The sequence below is a fragment of the Podarcis cretensis genome (assembly GCF_951804945.1).
Source record: "Podarcis cretensis genome assembly, chromosome: 12".
NCBI classification, from domain to species: Eukaryota; Metazoa; Chordata; class Lepidosauria; order Squamata; family Lacertidae; genus Podarcis; species Podarcis cretensis.
In genome coordinates, this window is record NC_137181.1 from 4,934,723 (window position 1) to 4,953,046 (window position 18,324).

Genomic DNA, 18,324 nt, shown 5'->3' on the forward strand with positions numbered 1-18,324 from the left:
TAATTACGATTTTGAAACTGTCAAGCTTCCTAATTACTGGGTTGCGTTCCAATGTTCGCCCTACTCAAAATAAACTCGTTTATTTTGTGAATGGACATGGAAAACTTGGGCCCATCCATTTCCAAGGGGTCTACCCTGAGTAAAGCTTGGTTTGATGCAATTCCCTGTGTGGTACCCAGCGAAAAAGTTCCATTCACACAGTTCCATTCTTCGCTTCATGTGAACCCCTAAATCAAATTCTAGGGTTCACCCAGTCCTTCAGAGCAGATTTTGGAAGGGGTGTACAGTGGTACCTCAGGTTAAGTACTTAATTCGTTCCGGAGGTCTGTTCTTAACCTGAAACTGTTCTTAACCTGAAGCACCACTTTAGCTAATGGAGCCTCCTGCTGCTGCCGGAGCACGATTTCTGTTCTCATCCTGAAGCAAAGTTCTTAACCTGAAGCACTATTTCTGGGTTAGCGGAGTCTGTAACCTGAAACGTCTGTAACCTGAAGCGTATGTAACCCAAGGTACCACTGTATAAGGAGTAGCTAGGTGGGGGAGAAAGTTAAATGGGTTGATGGTTCAAAACATCTCAGAGCACCAGCTTGGCTAAACCTGCAGTAAATTATCAACCCCTGCAGGGAAAGGTCACATTCCTGGTCCCCGCCAGCCACTCCCTTTCCTAAGGCACTCCATTCCATTGCCCTCTCTCCAGCTTCCCAGCCGATTCCCCCTCTTCATTCCACGGTCACTGAAAATGTACAAGCTACATATACACCCTATATTAAAAGCACACAGCTTCCTGCAAATAATGCTGAGAAATGTAGTTTGTCAAGGGTACCGGGAGTTGTAGCACTGCGGGAGGTAAACTACAGCTCCTGGAGTTTTCTGAGGGAAGCCACATGCATTAAATGTGCTGTAAACATACAGCGAATGTGACAGCTATGCACATGCTGTACATTTAAAGCACAAAGCTTTCCCCCTCCCCAAAGAACCTTGGAAATTATAGTTTGGTAAGGGTGCTAGGTTCAGCAACAGGGAAACCACACAGCTTCTAGGATCTTTAGGGTGCTTTAAAGGTGTGTTAAATATGCTACCTGCTCATGAGGTTTGCTTGAGGCTAATGGATTGAGGTTGAATCCTGACAAGACAGAAGTATTGTTTTTGAGGGACAGGAGGCGGGCGGGTGTGGAGGACTCCCTGGTCCTGAATGGGGTAACTGTGCCCCTGAAGGACCAGATGCGCAGTCTGGGAGTCATTCTGGACTCACAGCTATCCATGGAGGTGCAGGTCAATTCTGTGTCCAGGGCAGCTGTTTATCAGCTCCATCTGGTACACAGGCTGAGACCCTCCCTGCCCGCAGACTGTCTTGCCAGAGTGGTGCATGCTCTGGTTATCTCCCGCTTGGACTACTGCAATGCGCTCTACGTGGGGCTACCTTTGAAGGTGACCCGGAAACTACAACTAATCCAGAATGCGGCAGCTAGACTGGGGACTGGGAGCGGCTGCCGAGACCATATAACGCCGGTCTTGAAAGACCTACACTGGCTCCCAGTACGTTTCTGAGCACAATTCAAAGTGTTGGTGCTGACCTTTAAAGCCCTAAACGCCCTCAGTCCAGTAGACCTGAAGGAGCGTCTCCACCCCCATCGTTCTACCCGGACACTGAGGTCCAGCGCCAAGGGTCTTCTGGCTGTTCCCTCCCTGCAAGAAGTGAGGTTACAGGGAACCAGGCAGAGGGCCTTCTCGGTAGTGGCACCCGCCCTGTGGAACGCCCTCCCACCAGATGTCAAAGAGAAAAATAACTACCAAACTTTTAGAAGACATCTGAAGGCAGCCCTGTTTAGGGATGCTTTTAATGCTTAATAGGTTATTGTATTTTAGTGCTCTGTTGGAAGCCGCCCAGAGTGGCTGGGGAAACGCAGCCATATGGGCGGGGTATAAATAAATTTAGCATTAACTATTATTATTATTATTATTATTATTAATAGTGTTGGAAGCCGCCCAGAGTGGCTGGGGAAACCCAGCCAGATGGGCGGGGTATAAATAAGTTGTTATTATTATTATTATTATTGAGCAGAATCGGCAAGAGCAGGATATGCTTTTCCAGTTAAATAGTAATTTCTTAATTTGCGACCTGCACACATCAACGTGCAAGGGACCCCTCCCTCCCCCTCGGGAGGAGAGATGCTTTGCAGGCTGACACACACAAGAAGCAGGATTTCCGAGGAAGGCCATGCCTTTGCTCCGAGCCGCCTCCCATGCAAACTTCTCCAGGCTATTGTGTCTTTAATTTATTTATTTAAGAGCAGAAGCGAACAAAAGACCCAGCCGAAGGATCCGGACAACACACACACACACACACACACACACACACGTGTCTCTGGAGTGAGCACATGCAAACATTCGTGAGGCGGCCACCCCCACACTCTTTTTTTAAATGGAGAAAAGAAAAAGATCAGGAACAAAAGCCCGTCCAAAAAAAGCAGCCAAAAACCACACACATACGCACAGCAAAGGGACCCAGGAAGTAGACTAGCTATTCGACTCTCCTACACCACAATTCCCTAAGGGCCTGCTTCAGGTCTGGGTTATTTTTTTGGGGGTGGGGGGGTGTTAATTGGGAAGGAGGGAAGTGGGGGAAGGAACTCGCAAAATGATCCCTTGCCCTTGCAAAAGGAACAATGGTTTTTGCACAGAGTGAATCGCCGAGATTCCGTCCCCATGGAAAGTGGGGGGTGACCTGACGGCCATCCAATCCAAACCACTACCCCCCCCCCCGCATCGCACACTTGCTCCGCGATTCCCCAAGTTCACCACACACAGGTCACAATAGAAAGCGCACCTTCCTGCTCTCCGACTGGAACCCGCAGGGGGTTGCAAAAATTTGCAATTCTATTTTGCATCAGACAGCAAGGGGGAGGGATAGGCAAAGGAGAGCACGGCGCTTGGCATTTTTTTCTGGTAGCTACATATACCCACCCCCACCCCCACCCCCAAATAGGAACCCACTGCCCAAGGAGGGGGAAGCAAAGGAATTAAGATTTCTTTGGTGCTTTAAAGACATTGCGCCGAGAGAATTGGCCAGGAGGAATAGAAAGCGCAGGAATTTCAGGTAATTGTGGGAGAGTTGGGGGAGTACCCCATGAAACGCATGGAGATGAATGGGATTATATTATCTGCAAATTAAAGGTACACCCAGAGTTTCCCACTGGAAAAAAATCGCCTCTTCCAGGCATGGAGATGTCCCAGGAGAATGAAAGAAACTGGGGGGTTAACAGGTGCAAATGGGGATGGGATTGGGTCCAAAGTCACCCACACCAGGAAGTTTTTTTGGGGGGGGGCATCAGCAGGGGGTCAGGAAATGGACATTGTCCCCAGGCAGAAAGTCCTATGTTGGTACTTTCCCAAGAGTAGGCCTACTGAAGTTAAAGGGTCATAGTGACTAACTTTGTAGGACTTAAGAGGAGTCATGGATCTTGAACTGCAACACCAACGTGAACTTTCCAAGGAGCATATAATATTTGGTGGGGGGGGCGGACAGGTGGAACAAAGAAAGGGGTGACAGGTGGAACAAGCTAAGAAACATTATGGACTGCAGGTAACCCAAGTAGGGTGCAGGAGACTTTGAGCGGGACTTGGAAGTGGTACAGGAGGTACCGGGTTCAAATTCTGGACATCTCCAAGCCAGAGGATTGGTGGTGGTGGTGGGGTTTTTTTAAAACCGCAGGTAACAGGTGTTCTGGTCTGACTTCAGTGTTTTGAAAGGGGGGGGGTAGAGAAAGAGAAAGATCTTCGCTCCAAGGAAGGCATGGTGCTGGGAGTTTGCCAAGACAAAAGTAGAAATTGGAGCTGGTTTGTCGGGTGCCGCAGGTGCCCCCCAAAAGGTGCGAAGGAGAAGCAGAGGTCGGTGGGGAGCAAACTGATGGGGGGGAGGAAGGAACGGAAAATTCTCTTCTCCGCAGAACCGATAACAAAAGGAAAGAGCAGGTAAATCGAGGGTGAAAGAGTCCTCGATTTAACTGGACTCTCTTTTGGAGCGGACAGGTGCGAGGCAGTAAACAACTTAAGAGCAAGCAGGTAACCTCTCCCTCCCCCCCCCGGGTATTTTCCGAAAGAAAAAGGCAACCGGTACCCCCCAGAGATGGGAAGGAAATAAACAATAGGGGTGCAACACACGCACCCCAAATAAACGCAAAACAAGGAACAAAAGGATTAAATTCGGAGGAGAGGCAGGGTTTCAGGAGAGGTGTAACAAGCAACAGACGTGGGGGGGGGTCAGGTACCCCCAAAACCAGAGGTCCTTTTTATTCCCGAGGAGTCGGCGCAGGTGTTTCCAAAGGCGAAGGAAAGAGACCCCCTAAAAAAAGAGGGGCGCAGCCTCGCACCCCCCCCCCAAAAAAAAATAGGGGCGCAAGCGCGCGCGCAAAGGGGAAGCGCCTACCTTGGCAAAATAGAGCATCCATAGCTCGTAGAGGCGCTCCTTGGAAGCCATGGCGCGGGGCGGCTGCGCCTCCCGTCCCTCCGTTCCCGGCTCACGCGGCGGCCAGATCCATGGCGCGGCGGCGGCGGCAGCGCCTTTTCCCCGGCTAGCGCAAGGGCAACTTTACGCGCGGCGCCGCCTTTCACTCCAAGCGGCGCGCAAAGCTCCCCCGGGCGCCGCGCTCCGCTCCCTCCGCCATGCTGGTGGCGACGGCCGCTGCCAGCCCTCGGGCTCCGGCTCCGGCTCCGGCTCCTCCTCCTCTCCCAGCACCTGATTCGCGGCCCGGCCCCGGCCCCGAGGGAGGAGAGACGCCGCCGCCTCGCCAACAACGCCGCCGCCACCGCCGCTGCTCCTCCAGGTGTGCGCCACGGCGCGCAGCCTCGCCTGGGGGCGCACGGACTCCTCGCCTTTGGGGTGGGGTGGGGGCCCCGATTCGGCGAGCCGCTTGACTTCAGAGTAGTCCCGTGGCCGCCAGCTGCGGAAGCGAGGAAATGCCTCCCCGTTTTGGACCTGATCCTGAGCTTCACGCAGGGAGAACTGCCTCGCTTTACTCGCGAGGAGTCCCCGCGGCCTGCGGCGTTGCTTGCGGTTAGGGCTCAAATGCCCGTTTCCCCCCCGCCCGGTCTTCTTTTACGGCGAGTTCAAAGGAGGGGCTTTACTCCCGAGTAGGTTCAAGGATTGTTGCTATTTATTAAATTAAATTAGCCTCTCGAGCTGGGATCGCAGAACCAACGGCCGCCACTTTTTTTTTTTCGTTTTCCTTCCAGCCGCTCAAGGCTTTGCCTTCTGCCGGACAGGTCTTACTCGGGAGTAAGGCCCGCTGAGCTGCATGGAACTTACTCCCGGGTAAGTGCGTCTTGGCTTTTTTTGAAATGTTGGCTTTTATTTATTGAATTGAATTTCTACACCGCCCTTCATCCGAGGGTCACAAGGCGGTTTACAATAGGAAAACACAAGAAACACGTAACTTTCTGGCGGGAGGGGTTTCTCACGTTAGTAGTGATGCGGGTCTAGACTTGGAAACAAAACCTCTACGCGCACAAGTTGAATAAGACTCCTCCGTCCCGCTAAGCAAGTGGGCAATGTTGCGACCCCTCTCGCGCAGACTCGGGGCCGGATCCTTCCTTAAACAGGAGTAAACCCGTTGCAGGACTGCAGTGATAACAAGACTGTCCGGCAATCTTTAGCTGAGATTTCTGCATTGCAGGGGGTTAGACTAGATGACCCCGGGGGTCCCAACTATGTCTTGAGGCTCTTTAGGGGTGCAGTGGAGTTGGAAAATAGCCCAATTGCAGTTACAGCAAAGAGAGACCAAAACTCCTAAGTGTGAGTGTGGTCAGGATCAGTCCAGTGTGCCCTTGTAATACTGGGAACATACAAAAATACCAGCTTTTTCTTCTTTTTTAATTTTTATCAGTTTTCCATTTAATAATATACAATCATATCACTGTTATCCACTTTACCCCTCTGACTCTTTAGAGCCCATCCACTTCCTTCCTTCCCTCCTGCCTCACAGCTTTCAAAACCAACCTTTATATCGTTGCATTTTATATACGTTTCCCAATTCTAGATTCACTCATTACAAAAAGGCATTCAAATTTAGGTTAAAATAAAAAGGGAGAGAGCTTTTCGTTACGAGTCTTCGGGCAACCCTGCTAGTGATGCTCATTGCTTGCAGTAATCTTTCAAATATTGTATAAATTTACTCCAGTCCTTTTGGAATACTTGATCACGCTGGTTTTGGATTTTTCCCATCAGCTTCATCAGTTCTGCAAAATCCATCATTTTCATCTGCTACTCCACTTTCGTTGGTACTTCTTGCTGTTTCCATTTTGGGGCTAAAAGGATTCTTGCCGCTGTTGTAAAATACATGAACAGTCTTTTATTATTTTTTTTTTGGTGTGTCTTCACCTACTATTCCCAGTAAAAAGGCTTCTGGTTTTTTAACCTTTTCTTTAACTCGTTATATATCATTTCCCATAAAGCCTTTACCTCTTTACAGGTCCACAGCATATGGTAAAATATACCTTCCTTTTCTTTGCATTTCCAGCACTTGCTAGCTCTGGTCTTACACATTTTAGCAAGTTTAGATGGTGTTAAATACCATCTATACATCATTTTCATCACATTTTCGCTAAATGCATTGCATGCAGTAAAGTTAATACAGTGGTACTTTGGGTTACATACGCTTCAGGTTACAGACTCCGCTAACCCAGAAATAGTACCTCAGGTTAAGAACTTTATTTCAGGATGAGAACAGAAATTGCACGGCGGCAGAGGGAGGCCCCATTAGCTAAAGTGGTGCTTCAGGTTAAGAACAGTTTCAGGTTAAGAATGGACCACCGGAACGAATTAAGTACTTAACCCGAGGGACCACTGTACCTTCATTCCACAGTCTTTCCAAAGATTCTATCCAGCTATTAGCTTTCAAGAAATCGCATTCTTTGCCTTTTTATAGTAGAAGGAAGTGAAAGTAATTCCTTTCAGCCTACCAAACCTATTGAGTATATTTAGGATTGTGGTGTGTGATGTTTGGGTTAACTTAAGGACAGATGCCTTATACCATGGGTAGGCAAACTAAGGCCCGGGGGCCGGATCTGGCCCAATCTCCTTCTCAATCCGGCCCGCAGACGGTCCAGGAATCAGCGTGTTTTTACAAGAGTAGAATGTGTCCTTTTATTTAAAAGGCATCTCTGGGTCATTTGTGGGGCCTGCCTGGTGTTTTTACATGAGTAGAATGTGTGCTTTTATTTAAAATGCATCTCTGGGTTATTTGTGGGGCATAGGAATTCGTTCATTCCCCCCCCCAAAAAAAAAATATATATATATATATACTCCGGCCCAACACAAGGACTTAGGGACAGTGGACCAGCCCCCTGCTGAAAAAGTTTACTGACCCCTGCTTTATATACTGTATTCTTAACTGTAACTTCCTCCAACATCACTTAGCCCAGCTGAGTTCCAGGAAGCTATTTGGCCGATTAAGACCTATTGAGGCCAACAGGACTTTCAAGTAATTCTGCATAGGATTCCAGCCTTTGCTAAGGGTTTGGCATCAACCAGTTGTTGTTGTTTTTAATTGGTGGTTTTTGGTTTTCTGTTTTATAAAATCAAAGAACTATAAGAAGAAATCAAACAAAGCATTAGCCAGTGTTCAATACTTAAAACGCTAAAATAATGAATAATAGATTAATTAGTAATTGGTTAAAGGGAAATGTTTTTAATTGTGTAACACCACCGACCACCTTAACTTGTACTGCAGTCTGTTCAAAGTTACTCAAAAGTAAGTCCGTGTTTAATGGGGCTTACTCACAGGTAACCCAGCTTTCAAAGTGGCTGGAAACTCATAAGTAGTATAAAAACAGGCAAGGAAGCAAAGTTTGTATGGAAGCCTCTTGATTTCTGGTTTAACTGATTCAGCCCTTATCAGTTCCACACCCTGTCAGAAATCCTTGGTGGAATCTGCAAAATATTTTTACCCTTTTGTTGCATTTATAACCAAGCAAGGACTAAACTGGATTAATGGTGAATGTAAGACTAAATCATTTTTATCAGTGCTTTTATACTGCATTCCCAATCATATTCCCGGGAGTGGTTTCCAAGATTTATTTATTTTTAAAATTTGTTTGTGTTTACAAGTGTAGAGTTATAACAATACCAAATAAATAACAACATTTAGAGATTTCTCCGAATCTCTAGACTTCCCGCCATCCCCTCCTTGGGTTTTATTGTCAACATTTTCAGATGCATCTTATTTTAAATCTGTCCATATTGTCCATAATATTTGTTACATTACAAGTGTTATTAAAATCCTAATGTTTTCATTCGCTTACAGTGGTCCCCTAAATAAATTGTAATTTCCCCCCATTTTTTCTTAAAGTTCTTATCTTCTTGGTTCCTGAGTTTTCCGGTCAGTTTTGCCATTTCGGCATAGTCCAACAGCTTGGTTTGTCATTTCTAGGAACTTTATCTTCTTTCCATCTCTGGGCTAGTAGCATCCACACAGCTGTTGTTGCATACATAAAAAGTTTTTTTCTGATCCTTTGGAATATCGGTACCTACAATTCCTAATAAAAATGCTTCTGGTTTTTTAATAAAATATATTTTAAACATTTTTTTTTCCATTTCATTATATATCATTTCCCAGAATGCTTTTATGACTTTACACGACCACCACATATGATAAAAGGTACCTTCTTTTTCTTTACATTTCCAGCACGTATTTGGACTTGACTCATACATTTTTGCTAACTTAAAGGTAAAGGTAAAGGGACCCCTGATCATTAGGTCTAGTCATGGCCGACTCTGGGGTTGTGGCGCTCATCTCTCTTTATTGGCCGAGGGAGCCGGTGTATAGCTTCCGGATCATGTGGTGAAATATACTCAGAGTCGCAAAGTGATTTCATGCTCTTTATTCAGCTCATAGTGGTGAGGAGGAATGAATGAAAGTCCCCTCAAGGTATCTGCTTTATATACATTATTTACACAATGGGCTGCACATGATTGGCTAATTCCGGAATTCTACTGTAAGCCAATCAGGTTGTGGATTCACTTCTATCTGGAGCATGATTGGGTAGTTCCTGCCAACCAATCATACTGCTGCATTGTTCTAGGACCAATCAGACTGCTGCATTCTGAATCCTATTGTTCTAGGACCAATCAGGCTGCTGCCTTTTGGATCCTATTGTTCTAGGGCCAATCAGACTGCTGCAGTTTGGATCCTATTCAACCCAGTACATAACACCCCTCCCCTCTAAGTTCCAGTCCTGCCCGGGAGGTCGCATTCATAGTCCTCGAGGTACGCCGGCGGCCTACGTGTGCGTTGCGGCCTGGGGTGTTCCCTGGTCCGGGGTTCAGGTTCTGGCTCGTGTTCCAAGGATGCTGGCTGTGATGGGGCTGTTTGGTCTGGCGCAACCGGCTCACTCAGTCGTGGTTCTGGTTCCAGTGTCCTTTTGGCCTCGCAGGTCCTCTCTGTATTTAATGATTCTGCCTCTCCTGCTGGCCCCTCCTGCTCTATGGGCCTCACTGCCCCTCTGTTTCCTTGGGACTCCTCTGCCCTTTCCTCTTCCTGGTTTTCTCCTGGGAATCGTCGCCGTATCTGGTCGCAGTGGCGGCGCCAGCATTGCCCCCCATCCGTTAGCACCTCATACGACACGGGGCCAGTGACCCTGGTGACTGTGGCGGGTACCCATGCTGGGCCTGCCCCAAAATTCTTTGCGTACACTGGGTCCTGAGCCTCGAAGGTCCGGGGGTTCTTGCCTTCCCCCACCACTGCTTCATCCTGAGCTCTATCGGGGTGAAGGCGGTCCAATCTGATTGCAAGGCGCCGACCCATTAGTAGTTCAGCGGGGCTCCGGCCAGTCGTTGAGCTGGGGGTGCTGTGCTGTGCTAGAAGGAATGTGGCAAGGCGGTACTCCCAATCCCCTTGTGTCATACGGCGAAGGGTGTCCTTGGTGGTCCGCACCATGCGTTCTGCTTGGCCGTTGGTGGCAGGGTGGAATGGCGCCGAACGGATGTGGCGGATGGCGTTCTGCGTTGTGAAGGTTTGGAATTCTCCTGACGTAAATGCAGTCCCGTTGTCTGAGACAAGAGTGTCAGGGAGCCCGTGGGTTGCAAACAGCCTGCGTAGTACCCGGATGGCTGCGGACGTAGAAGTGGACGGTACCAGTGCGACTTCCAGCCATTTGGTGTAGGAGTCCACCACTATGAAGAATGTTTTCCCCTGAAAGGGGCCAGCGAAGTCCACATGCAGGCGTGACCATGGTGCTCGGGCGGACTCCCAGGACTGGACTGGGGCCCTTGGGGGATCTGGGCGGGATTCTTGGCAGGCCTGGCAGTGTTTGACCCAGGCCTCTATCTCTCCATCGATCCCTGGCCACCACACATAACTCCTGGCAAGGGCCTTCATTCTTACTACCCCTGGGTGTGTCTCGTGTAGGGCTGTGAGGACCCTTTTGCGGAGGGGCTGGGGAACAACGACCCTGCTTCCCCATAACAGGCACCCCTTGTGGGCCGACAGTTCATGTTTGCGGGTTGTGTAGCCGGCGAATTCTGGCCCGGGGCTGCTGCTGGGCCATCCCCTCCACACCCAGTCCAGGACCCGGGAGATGACCCTATCTTTCTTGGAATGGTGTGCAACTTCTTGTGCCTGAATGGGGCGGTCAGGAAGCAGCTCCAGGCTCATAACCTCTTGTGCAGGTGCTGGGTCGGGGCCTGTTTCCGGTAGTGGTAGCCTGCTGAGGGCGTCCGCATGGCCCATCGCCTTCCCCGGACGGTGAATCAGTGCATACTGGTAGCTGGCAAGGAAAATTGACCACCTGAGGACACGAGGAGACAGCACTTGGGGGGTCTGCTTTTCAGGGGCAAACAAGCCAAGCAACGGCTTGTGGTCAGTCACCACGGTGAAGGGCCGCCCGTACAAGAAATCATGGAATTTTTTTACTCCCTTCACGATTGCCAGACCCTCCTTGTCGATTTGCGAGTAGTTCCGCTCGGTTGCGTTGAGTGTCTGGGAAAAGTATGCCACTGGTACCTCTCTTCCATCCGGGAGTTGGTGTCCCAGGACAGCGCCAATTCCATAGGGCGAGGCGTCGCATGCTAGCACCACCGGCAGCCTCTCGTCGAAGTGTGCCAAGACCGAGTTTGAGACAAGCAAGTCCTTGACTGCCTGGAATGCGGCCTCCTGGCGCTGGCCCCACACCCAAGGGGCCCGCTTGTCCAGGAGTCTGTGTAGGGGCTCCGCTACCGCCGCCTTGTGGGGAAGGAAGGAATGGTAAAAGTTCAATAGTCCCAAGAAGGCCTGAAGTTCAGTCTTGTTCTTGGGTGCTGGGGCATCACAAATGGCCCGTACCTTGTCCCCAGTCGGGTGGACCCCTTCTGCGTCCACCATAAATCCCAGAAAGTCCACCTGAGGCACTCCTAGTAGACATTTTTCCCGCTTCACCTTGAGACCCGCCGTCTGGAAACGGTGCAGAACGGTGCGGAGGCGGTCCTCAAACTCCTCTGGTGTGGGCCCGGCAATCAACACATCATCGAAGAAGGGGGTGACGCCAGGAATCCCTTTAAGTAGAGAGTCCATTAGATTCTGGAATATGCCTGGTGCCACGCTGATACCGAATTGCAGCCGCTTTACCCTGAATGCTCCTCTGTGCGTCACAATCGTCTGTGCCTCTGCTGTGGCCTCATCTACTGGCAGCTGTTGATATGCTTGGGCCAAATCCAGCTTGCCAAAAATTTTCGACCCAGCCAGGGTGGCAAGAACATGGCTGACCACTGGCACTGGGTATGCATGGGCCGTAAGGGCCTTGTTTATGGTACATTTGTAGTCTGCGCAGATGCGGACCGAACCATTAGGCTTGACGGGTGTGACAATTGGGGTTTCCCAGGGGGCATTAGGCACCGGCTCCAGCACTCCTTGCTCCACAAGCCGGTCCAATTCCTCGTCTATACGGGGTTTCAGGGCGAACGGGACCCGGCGGGCCTTGAGCCTGACCGGTCGTACTGTGGGGTCAAGCTGTAGAGCAATGGGGGGGCCCGTATACTGTCCCAATTTCCCATCAAAAACCCCCGGAAATTCCTTGCATATGGCGTCCACGTCCACTTGTAAGCTAGTGTGGTTCACCCCGGTGACGGCTAGCCCCAGTGGTCCAAACCATGCCAATCCCAGTAAGCTAATGTAGGGGCCCTTGACCACCAGCAATTCCAGTTGCCGCGTCCGCCCTCGGTATTGCACCCTGAAGGTCCCCACCCCCATTGTGGGGACCTTACGTTTCTGGAAGTCCCGGAGGGTGAATGGGGCCGGCCTGAGTTTGGGACCCCCAGTAGGACAGAGTTTCCTTAAGGTCCTTGCCGAGATTATGGATAGAGTTGAACCCGTGTCAAGCTCCATGCGGCATGGGGCCCCCTCTATCTGTACGTCAACATAAATTTTCTCTACGTTGGGGTGGGGCAACTGGTATACCTGGAAGTCCGTGAGCTCAGTCGAGTTGCCTTGGTGCATTGGGCCCCGGGACCTGGGGCTCTTGGATTGGTCATCTGATGCCTGGCGTCGGGTGAGCCGAGCCCGACACACCCGGGCGATGTGTCCCGATTTTCTGCACTGCCTGCACTCTGCGTTGCGGAAACGGCAGGTCCTCCTCTCGTGACTTTCTCCGCAGCTTGCGCAGTTCCCTCCTTCTCGTCGAGGCAGCTGTGGTATGTGGGCTGCTTGAGTGCGCTGCTGTACTCGGTGCACCTCCTCCCTGTTGGATCCTGAGTCGTCGGTGAGGTCTTCATGGTGGACCCTCGGTTGGGATGGCTGGCTCGGCCGTGCCTCTTGCGTCGACCTCTCGGCAGCTTCCGTTGCCAGGGCCTCCTCCAGAGCGACCTGGAACGTTAGGTCCTTCTTAGCGTAGAGGCGTCGTTGCAGCTTCTCATCCCTCAGGCCACCGACGAGGCGGTCACGAAGCATGTTCTCCAGTTCTGAGAAGTTGCAGAACCGGGCGGCTTGGCGGAGAGAGGTCACAAACCCAGTTATGGTTTCCCCAGGGGCTTGCCGCTTTGCGTAGAAGGCATTTCGACGAGCCACCACTGAGGGCTGCGGCGAAAAGTGCCCCTTCAGCTGTTCCATTATTGTTTTGTATGGAACAGTAGCGACGTCTTCAGGCGCAAGGAGAGCCCGGGCGATTTCAAACGTCTCCTCTCCGCAGACGCTGAAGAATATTGCCCTCTTCTTGGCGTCTTCTTCATCGGTGACCCCTTTGGCTTCTAGGAGGAAGGTGAAACGGGAGGCGTATGCTTCCCAGTCTCCAGATGCTGGGTTGAACGGCGAAAAGCTGCTGTTGGTTGCCATTCTGAGTTCCTTGTGTCCCGGAGCTGAAGCCTGGATACACGGTGCGAGGCAGCGATGCGGCAGGTGGCGGTGCTGCGGTGCTATGTGTGGCAGTCAGCTCAGCGGGATCCCATCCTCGTCGCCAGTGAAATATACTCAGAGTCGCAAAGTGATTTCATGCTCTTTATTCAGCTCATAGTGGTGAGGAGGAATGAATGAAAGTCCCCTCAAGGTATCTGCTTTATATACATTATTTACACAATGGGCTGCACATGATTGGCTAATTCCGGAATTCTACTGTAAGCCAATCAGGTTGTGGATTCACTTCTATCTGGAGCATGATTGGGTAGTTCCTGCCAACCAATCATACTGCTGCATTGTTCTAGGACCAATCAGACTGCTGCATTCTGAATCCTATTGTTCTAGGACCAATCAGGCTGCTGCCTTTTGGATCCTATTGTTCTAGGGCCAATCAGACTGCTGCAGTTTGGATCCTATTCAACCCAGTACATAACATGTGGCCAGCATGACTAAGCCGCTTCTGGCAAACCAGAGCAGCGCACAGAAATGCCATTTACCTTTCCCCCCCGGAGCAGTACCTATTTACCTAATTGCACTCTGACATGCTTTCGAACTGCTAGGTTGTCAGGAGCAGGGACCAAGCAACGGGAGCTCACCCCGGCGCGGGGATTCGAACCGCCGACCTTCTGATCGGTGAGTCCTAGGCTCTGTGGTTTAACCCACAACGCCACCCGCTGTGTATATTGGGAACGCCCATTGAAAAAGCCTGCAGACACCCTCTAAACCAGTGATTGCCAAACTTGGCCCTCCACCTGTTTTGGGACTACAATTCCCATCATCCCTGACCACTGGTCCTGTTAGCTAGCGATGATGGGGGTTGTATTCCCAAAATAACTGGTGGGCCAAGTTTGGCCATCACTGCTCTAAACCATGGGTAGGCAAACTAAGGCCCTCAATCACCTTATAAATCCAGCCCGCAGAAGGTCTAGGAATCAGTGTGTTTACATGAGTAGAATGTGTCCTTTTATTTAAAAGGCATCTCTGGGTCATTTGTGGGGCATAGGAATTCGTTCATTTCCCCCTCCCAAGGGCTCTTGTGAAAACACTTGCAAAGGCTTGTGGGATTGCTAGGCACTTTTCACAGCATTTTGCCATTTCTGCGCTCTCTCTTAGGGCTGTTTTCGCCCTCTTTCCATCGCTTCCAGGTTCGCAGCAGTGCGTGTGGTTGTACACATATTGAATGCACGTGAAATGGCTTGTTGCCTGTGTTGCACACACGGGTCCAGTTGTGTGTGTGTGTGTGTGGTTTGGTGTGGGACTGACAGCCAGGGTCAAGAGAAATGGTGTTAGGCTGGCCACATGCAAAGAGGCAGGGCACCTTTAAGATTTCAGGAGATGGACTGTCCACAGGTGCTCCTAGTCTCCAGGAGGAAGGGCGGGATATAAACGTAAGAAAGTAATAATATGATAATTAAGCTAAGTAAGTTCCACCTGCAGAGATCCCATCTTCTGCACAGCTCTTATAGGCGCAAGAGCTTTGGCTCCACGGTCAATGCTTTTGAATGGCCCTTGCTGGAAATTGCAGAAGATGAGATCTTGCAGGCTTTTTGCTTGATGGGCTTTTTGCTTGGTCCTACATGGGGTAGGGACGCGGGTGGCACTGTGGGTTAAACCACAGAGCCTAGGGCTTGCCAATCAGAAGGTCGGCGGTTTGAATCCCCGCGACGGGGTGAGCTCCCATTGCTCAGTCCCTGCTCCTGCCCACCTAGCAGTTCAAAAGCACGTCAAAGTGCAAGTAGATAAATAGGTACCGCTCTGGCAGGAAGGTAAACGGCGTTTCCGTGCGCTGCTTTGGTTCACCAGAAGCGGTTTAGTCATGCTGGCCACATGTCCCGGAAGGTGTACGCTGGCTCCCTTGGCCAATACAGCGAAATGAGCGCCGCAACCCCAGAGTCGGCCACAACTGAACCTAATGGTCAGGGGTCGCTTTACCTTTACCTTTAAGTTAGCAACCTTTACCTTTAAGTTCCTTTGCATCTGAGCCCCCCTAGTTGTTGTTGTTGTTGTTGTTTTATTTAATTTATATACTACCCTATACCTGGGGGTCTCAATATACAAAATCAAAAAGTACATAATAATGTACTTAGGTTGGCAGGAGCAGGGACCGAGCAACGGGAGCTCACCCCGTCGTGGGGATTCGAACCGCCGACCTTCTGATCGGCAAGCCCTAGGCTCTGTGGTTTAACCAATAAAGTACATAATAAAAATGAAAACAACAACCCAATGTTGTTGTCATTTAGTCGTGTCTGACTCTTCGTGACCCCCTGGACCAGAGCACGCCAGGCACTCCTGTCTTCCACTGCCTCCCGCAGTTTGATCAAACTCATCCTGGTAGCTTCCAGAACACTGTCCAACCATCTCGTCCTCTGTCGTCCCCTTCTCCTGGTGCCCTCCATCTTTCCCAACATCAGGGTCTTTTCCAGGGAGTCTTCTTTTCTAATGAGGTGGCCAAAGTACTGGAGCCTCAGTTTCACGATCTGTCCTTTCAGGGAGCACTCAGGACTGATTTCCTTAATAGTACCCCCCCCCCCGCAAAAAAAAACCACAACAACAACACATTTTAAAAGGGCATAGGATGTCAATCAGATCAACCAAAGGCCTGGTTGAAAAGGAACATTTTTGCCTGGCGCCTAAAGGTATATAATGAAGGCGTCTGGCGAACCACGCTGGGCGGCTCCCAACAGAATATTAAAAGCACAATAAAACATCACACATTAAAAACGGCTCCCTAAACGGCTGCCTTCAGATGTCTTCTAAAACTTAGATAGTTGTTTATTTCCTTGACATCTGATAGGAGGGCGTTTCACAGGGCAGGCGCCACCACCGAGAAGGCCCTCTGCCTGGTTCCCTGTAACCTCACTTCTTGCAGGGAGGGAACTGCCAGAAGGCCCTCGGAGCTGGATCTCAGTGTCCCCATAATACCCCTGTCAGGTAGGAGAGGTAGGGACTGGCTCAAGGCCACCCAGCGAGATTTGTGGCCGATTGGGGATTTGAACCCTGGTCTCTCAGATCCTGGTTCGAGCCTCTAACCACTACACCACAATAGCTCCTTCAAACAGCTTCCGGAATAGGTACGTCTTAGACGGTCAGCCAAAGAGACAGGGACAGATACACTTCAGTACAAAGTTCTACATATATGGAGCCACCACTACAAAGGCCCTGCCCTGGGCCTCCCCACCATTCACTCCCCACATAGGGACCGCTTAGAGGAGGCATCCCCAAACTCAGCCCTCCAGATGTTTTGGGACTACAACTCCCATCATCCCTAGCTAACAGGACCTGGGGTTACTAGAAACCACAGGAGAGGAGAGGTGTGTAACGGGCTTCCTCAACCTCGGCCCTCCAGACGTTTTGAGACTACAATTCCCATCATCCCTGACCACTGGTCCTGCTAGCTAGGGATCATGGGAGTTGTAGGCCAAAAACATCGGGAGGGCGAAGGTTGAGGAAGCCTGGTGTATAATGAAGGCTTCAGGCGAGGAGAGAGCTCTTGTGCTCAGATCCTGCTTATGGGATCTGGCATCTGGTTGGCTGCAGTGGGGTCAGGATGCTGGACCAAACGGGACATTGGCCTGATCCTGCAGGCTCTCCTTATGTTCTTTTTTAAAAAATATATAAATTTTTATTAGTTTTTTAACATATCATTTTCAACAGTAATTAAACATACTTTTACATCTTATTCAAATTTTTTTGACTTCCATCAGTCCTGTCTGAAAATTTTCCAATCTAATCTCTTAATATGCATTTCTTATTTTCCCTATTACATTTCAAACTCATAACCAGTATCTCTATCTTTTTCTGCTTTGTTACACTTCGTATATTTCTCCTTACAAAACTCGTACTAGCGTAATTTGTCGATTTGCTCTTCAAATAATTCATAGACTTCTTCCAATCTTCTGTAAATCTCTGGTCCCGCAGGTTTCAGATCCTTACTGTCATTTTGTCCAATTCTGCATAGTCCATTAATTTTGTCTGCCGTTCTTCTTGGCTCTCATGTTCTTATGACTTTAAAGCAGAAGGAATGCCTGCAGCTATGAAAGTTCAAGAAGAATCGATGAACCTTCGTGGTTCTTCTTACTCTGCTCTTGCGTAAATCTCCAAACTGCAGGAAGGGACTTAGCAGAGCGCATGATGCCCAGCGCACTGCTTCTCTGCAGGACGTGGGTGCTGACGTTGCTACACATCCCACTTCTGCATAAGAGCATGCGCTTGCAAAATTCTACCAATGACCGTGCATAATATCACTAGATTTCTATCATATTGCGCGGAGTTTAGGCTGTCTCGATTAGTGAAAATGGCTTTCTGGGCCTCGTGGTTTTTCCTGCCAAACTTGAGGGGCGATCAAATGTTGCCCCTATTTTCAAAAAGGGGAAAAGAGAGGACCCAAATAATTACTGCCCAGTCAGTCTGACATCAATACCAGGGAAGATTCTGGAGCAGATCATTAAGCAAACAGTCTGTGAGCTCCTAGAAAGGAATACTGTGATCACCAATAGTCAGCATGGATTTCTGAAAAATAAGTCATGTCAGACTAACCTGATCTCGTTTTTTGATAGAATTACAAGCCTGGTAGATGAAGGGAACGCAGTGGATGTAGCCTACCTTGATTTCAGCAAGGCATTTGACAAGGTGCCCCATGATATTCTTGTAAAGAAGCTGGTAAAATGCGGACTTGACTATGCTACCACTCAGTGGATTTGTAACTGGCTGACTGACCGAACCCAAAGGGTGCTCATCAATGGTTCCTCTTCATCCTGGAGAAGAGTGACTAGTGGGGTGCCACAGGGTTCTGTCTTAGGCCCGGTCTTATTCAACATCTTTATCAACGACTTGGATGATGGACTCAAGGGCATCCTGATCAAATTTGCAGATGACACCAAACTGGGAGGGGTGGCTAACACCCCAGAGGACAGGATCACACTTCAAAACGACCTTGACAGATTAGAGAACTGGGCCAAAACAAACAAGA

General features: G+C 49.8%; 1 protein-coding gene across 3 annotated transcripts in view; it reads right to left on the minus strand.

The window, feature by feature from the left end:
* The window catches only part of NBEAL2 (neurobeachin like 2), a 213,124-nt gene extending 208,484 nt beyond the window's left edge, over nt 1-4,640 (minus strand). For 2 of the 3 annotated variants that reach the window (XM_079996293.1, XM_079996289.1), the window contains exon 1: nt 4,427-4,639. In XM_079996293.1, coding sequence (XP_079852419.1) covers nt 4,427-4,477 — 51 coding nt within the window. In that variant the 5' untranslated portion in view covers nt 4,478-4,639. Of the gene's footprint in view, nt 1-4,426 lie in introns of all 3 variants that reach the window. The other variant, XM_079996291.1, reaches the window with a different exon arrangement.
* Nucleotides 4,641-18,324: the final 13,684 nt, after the last annotated feature.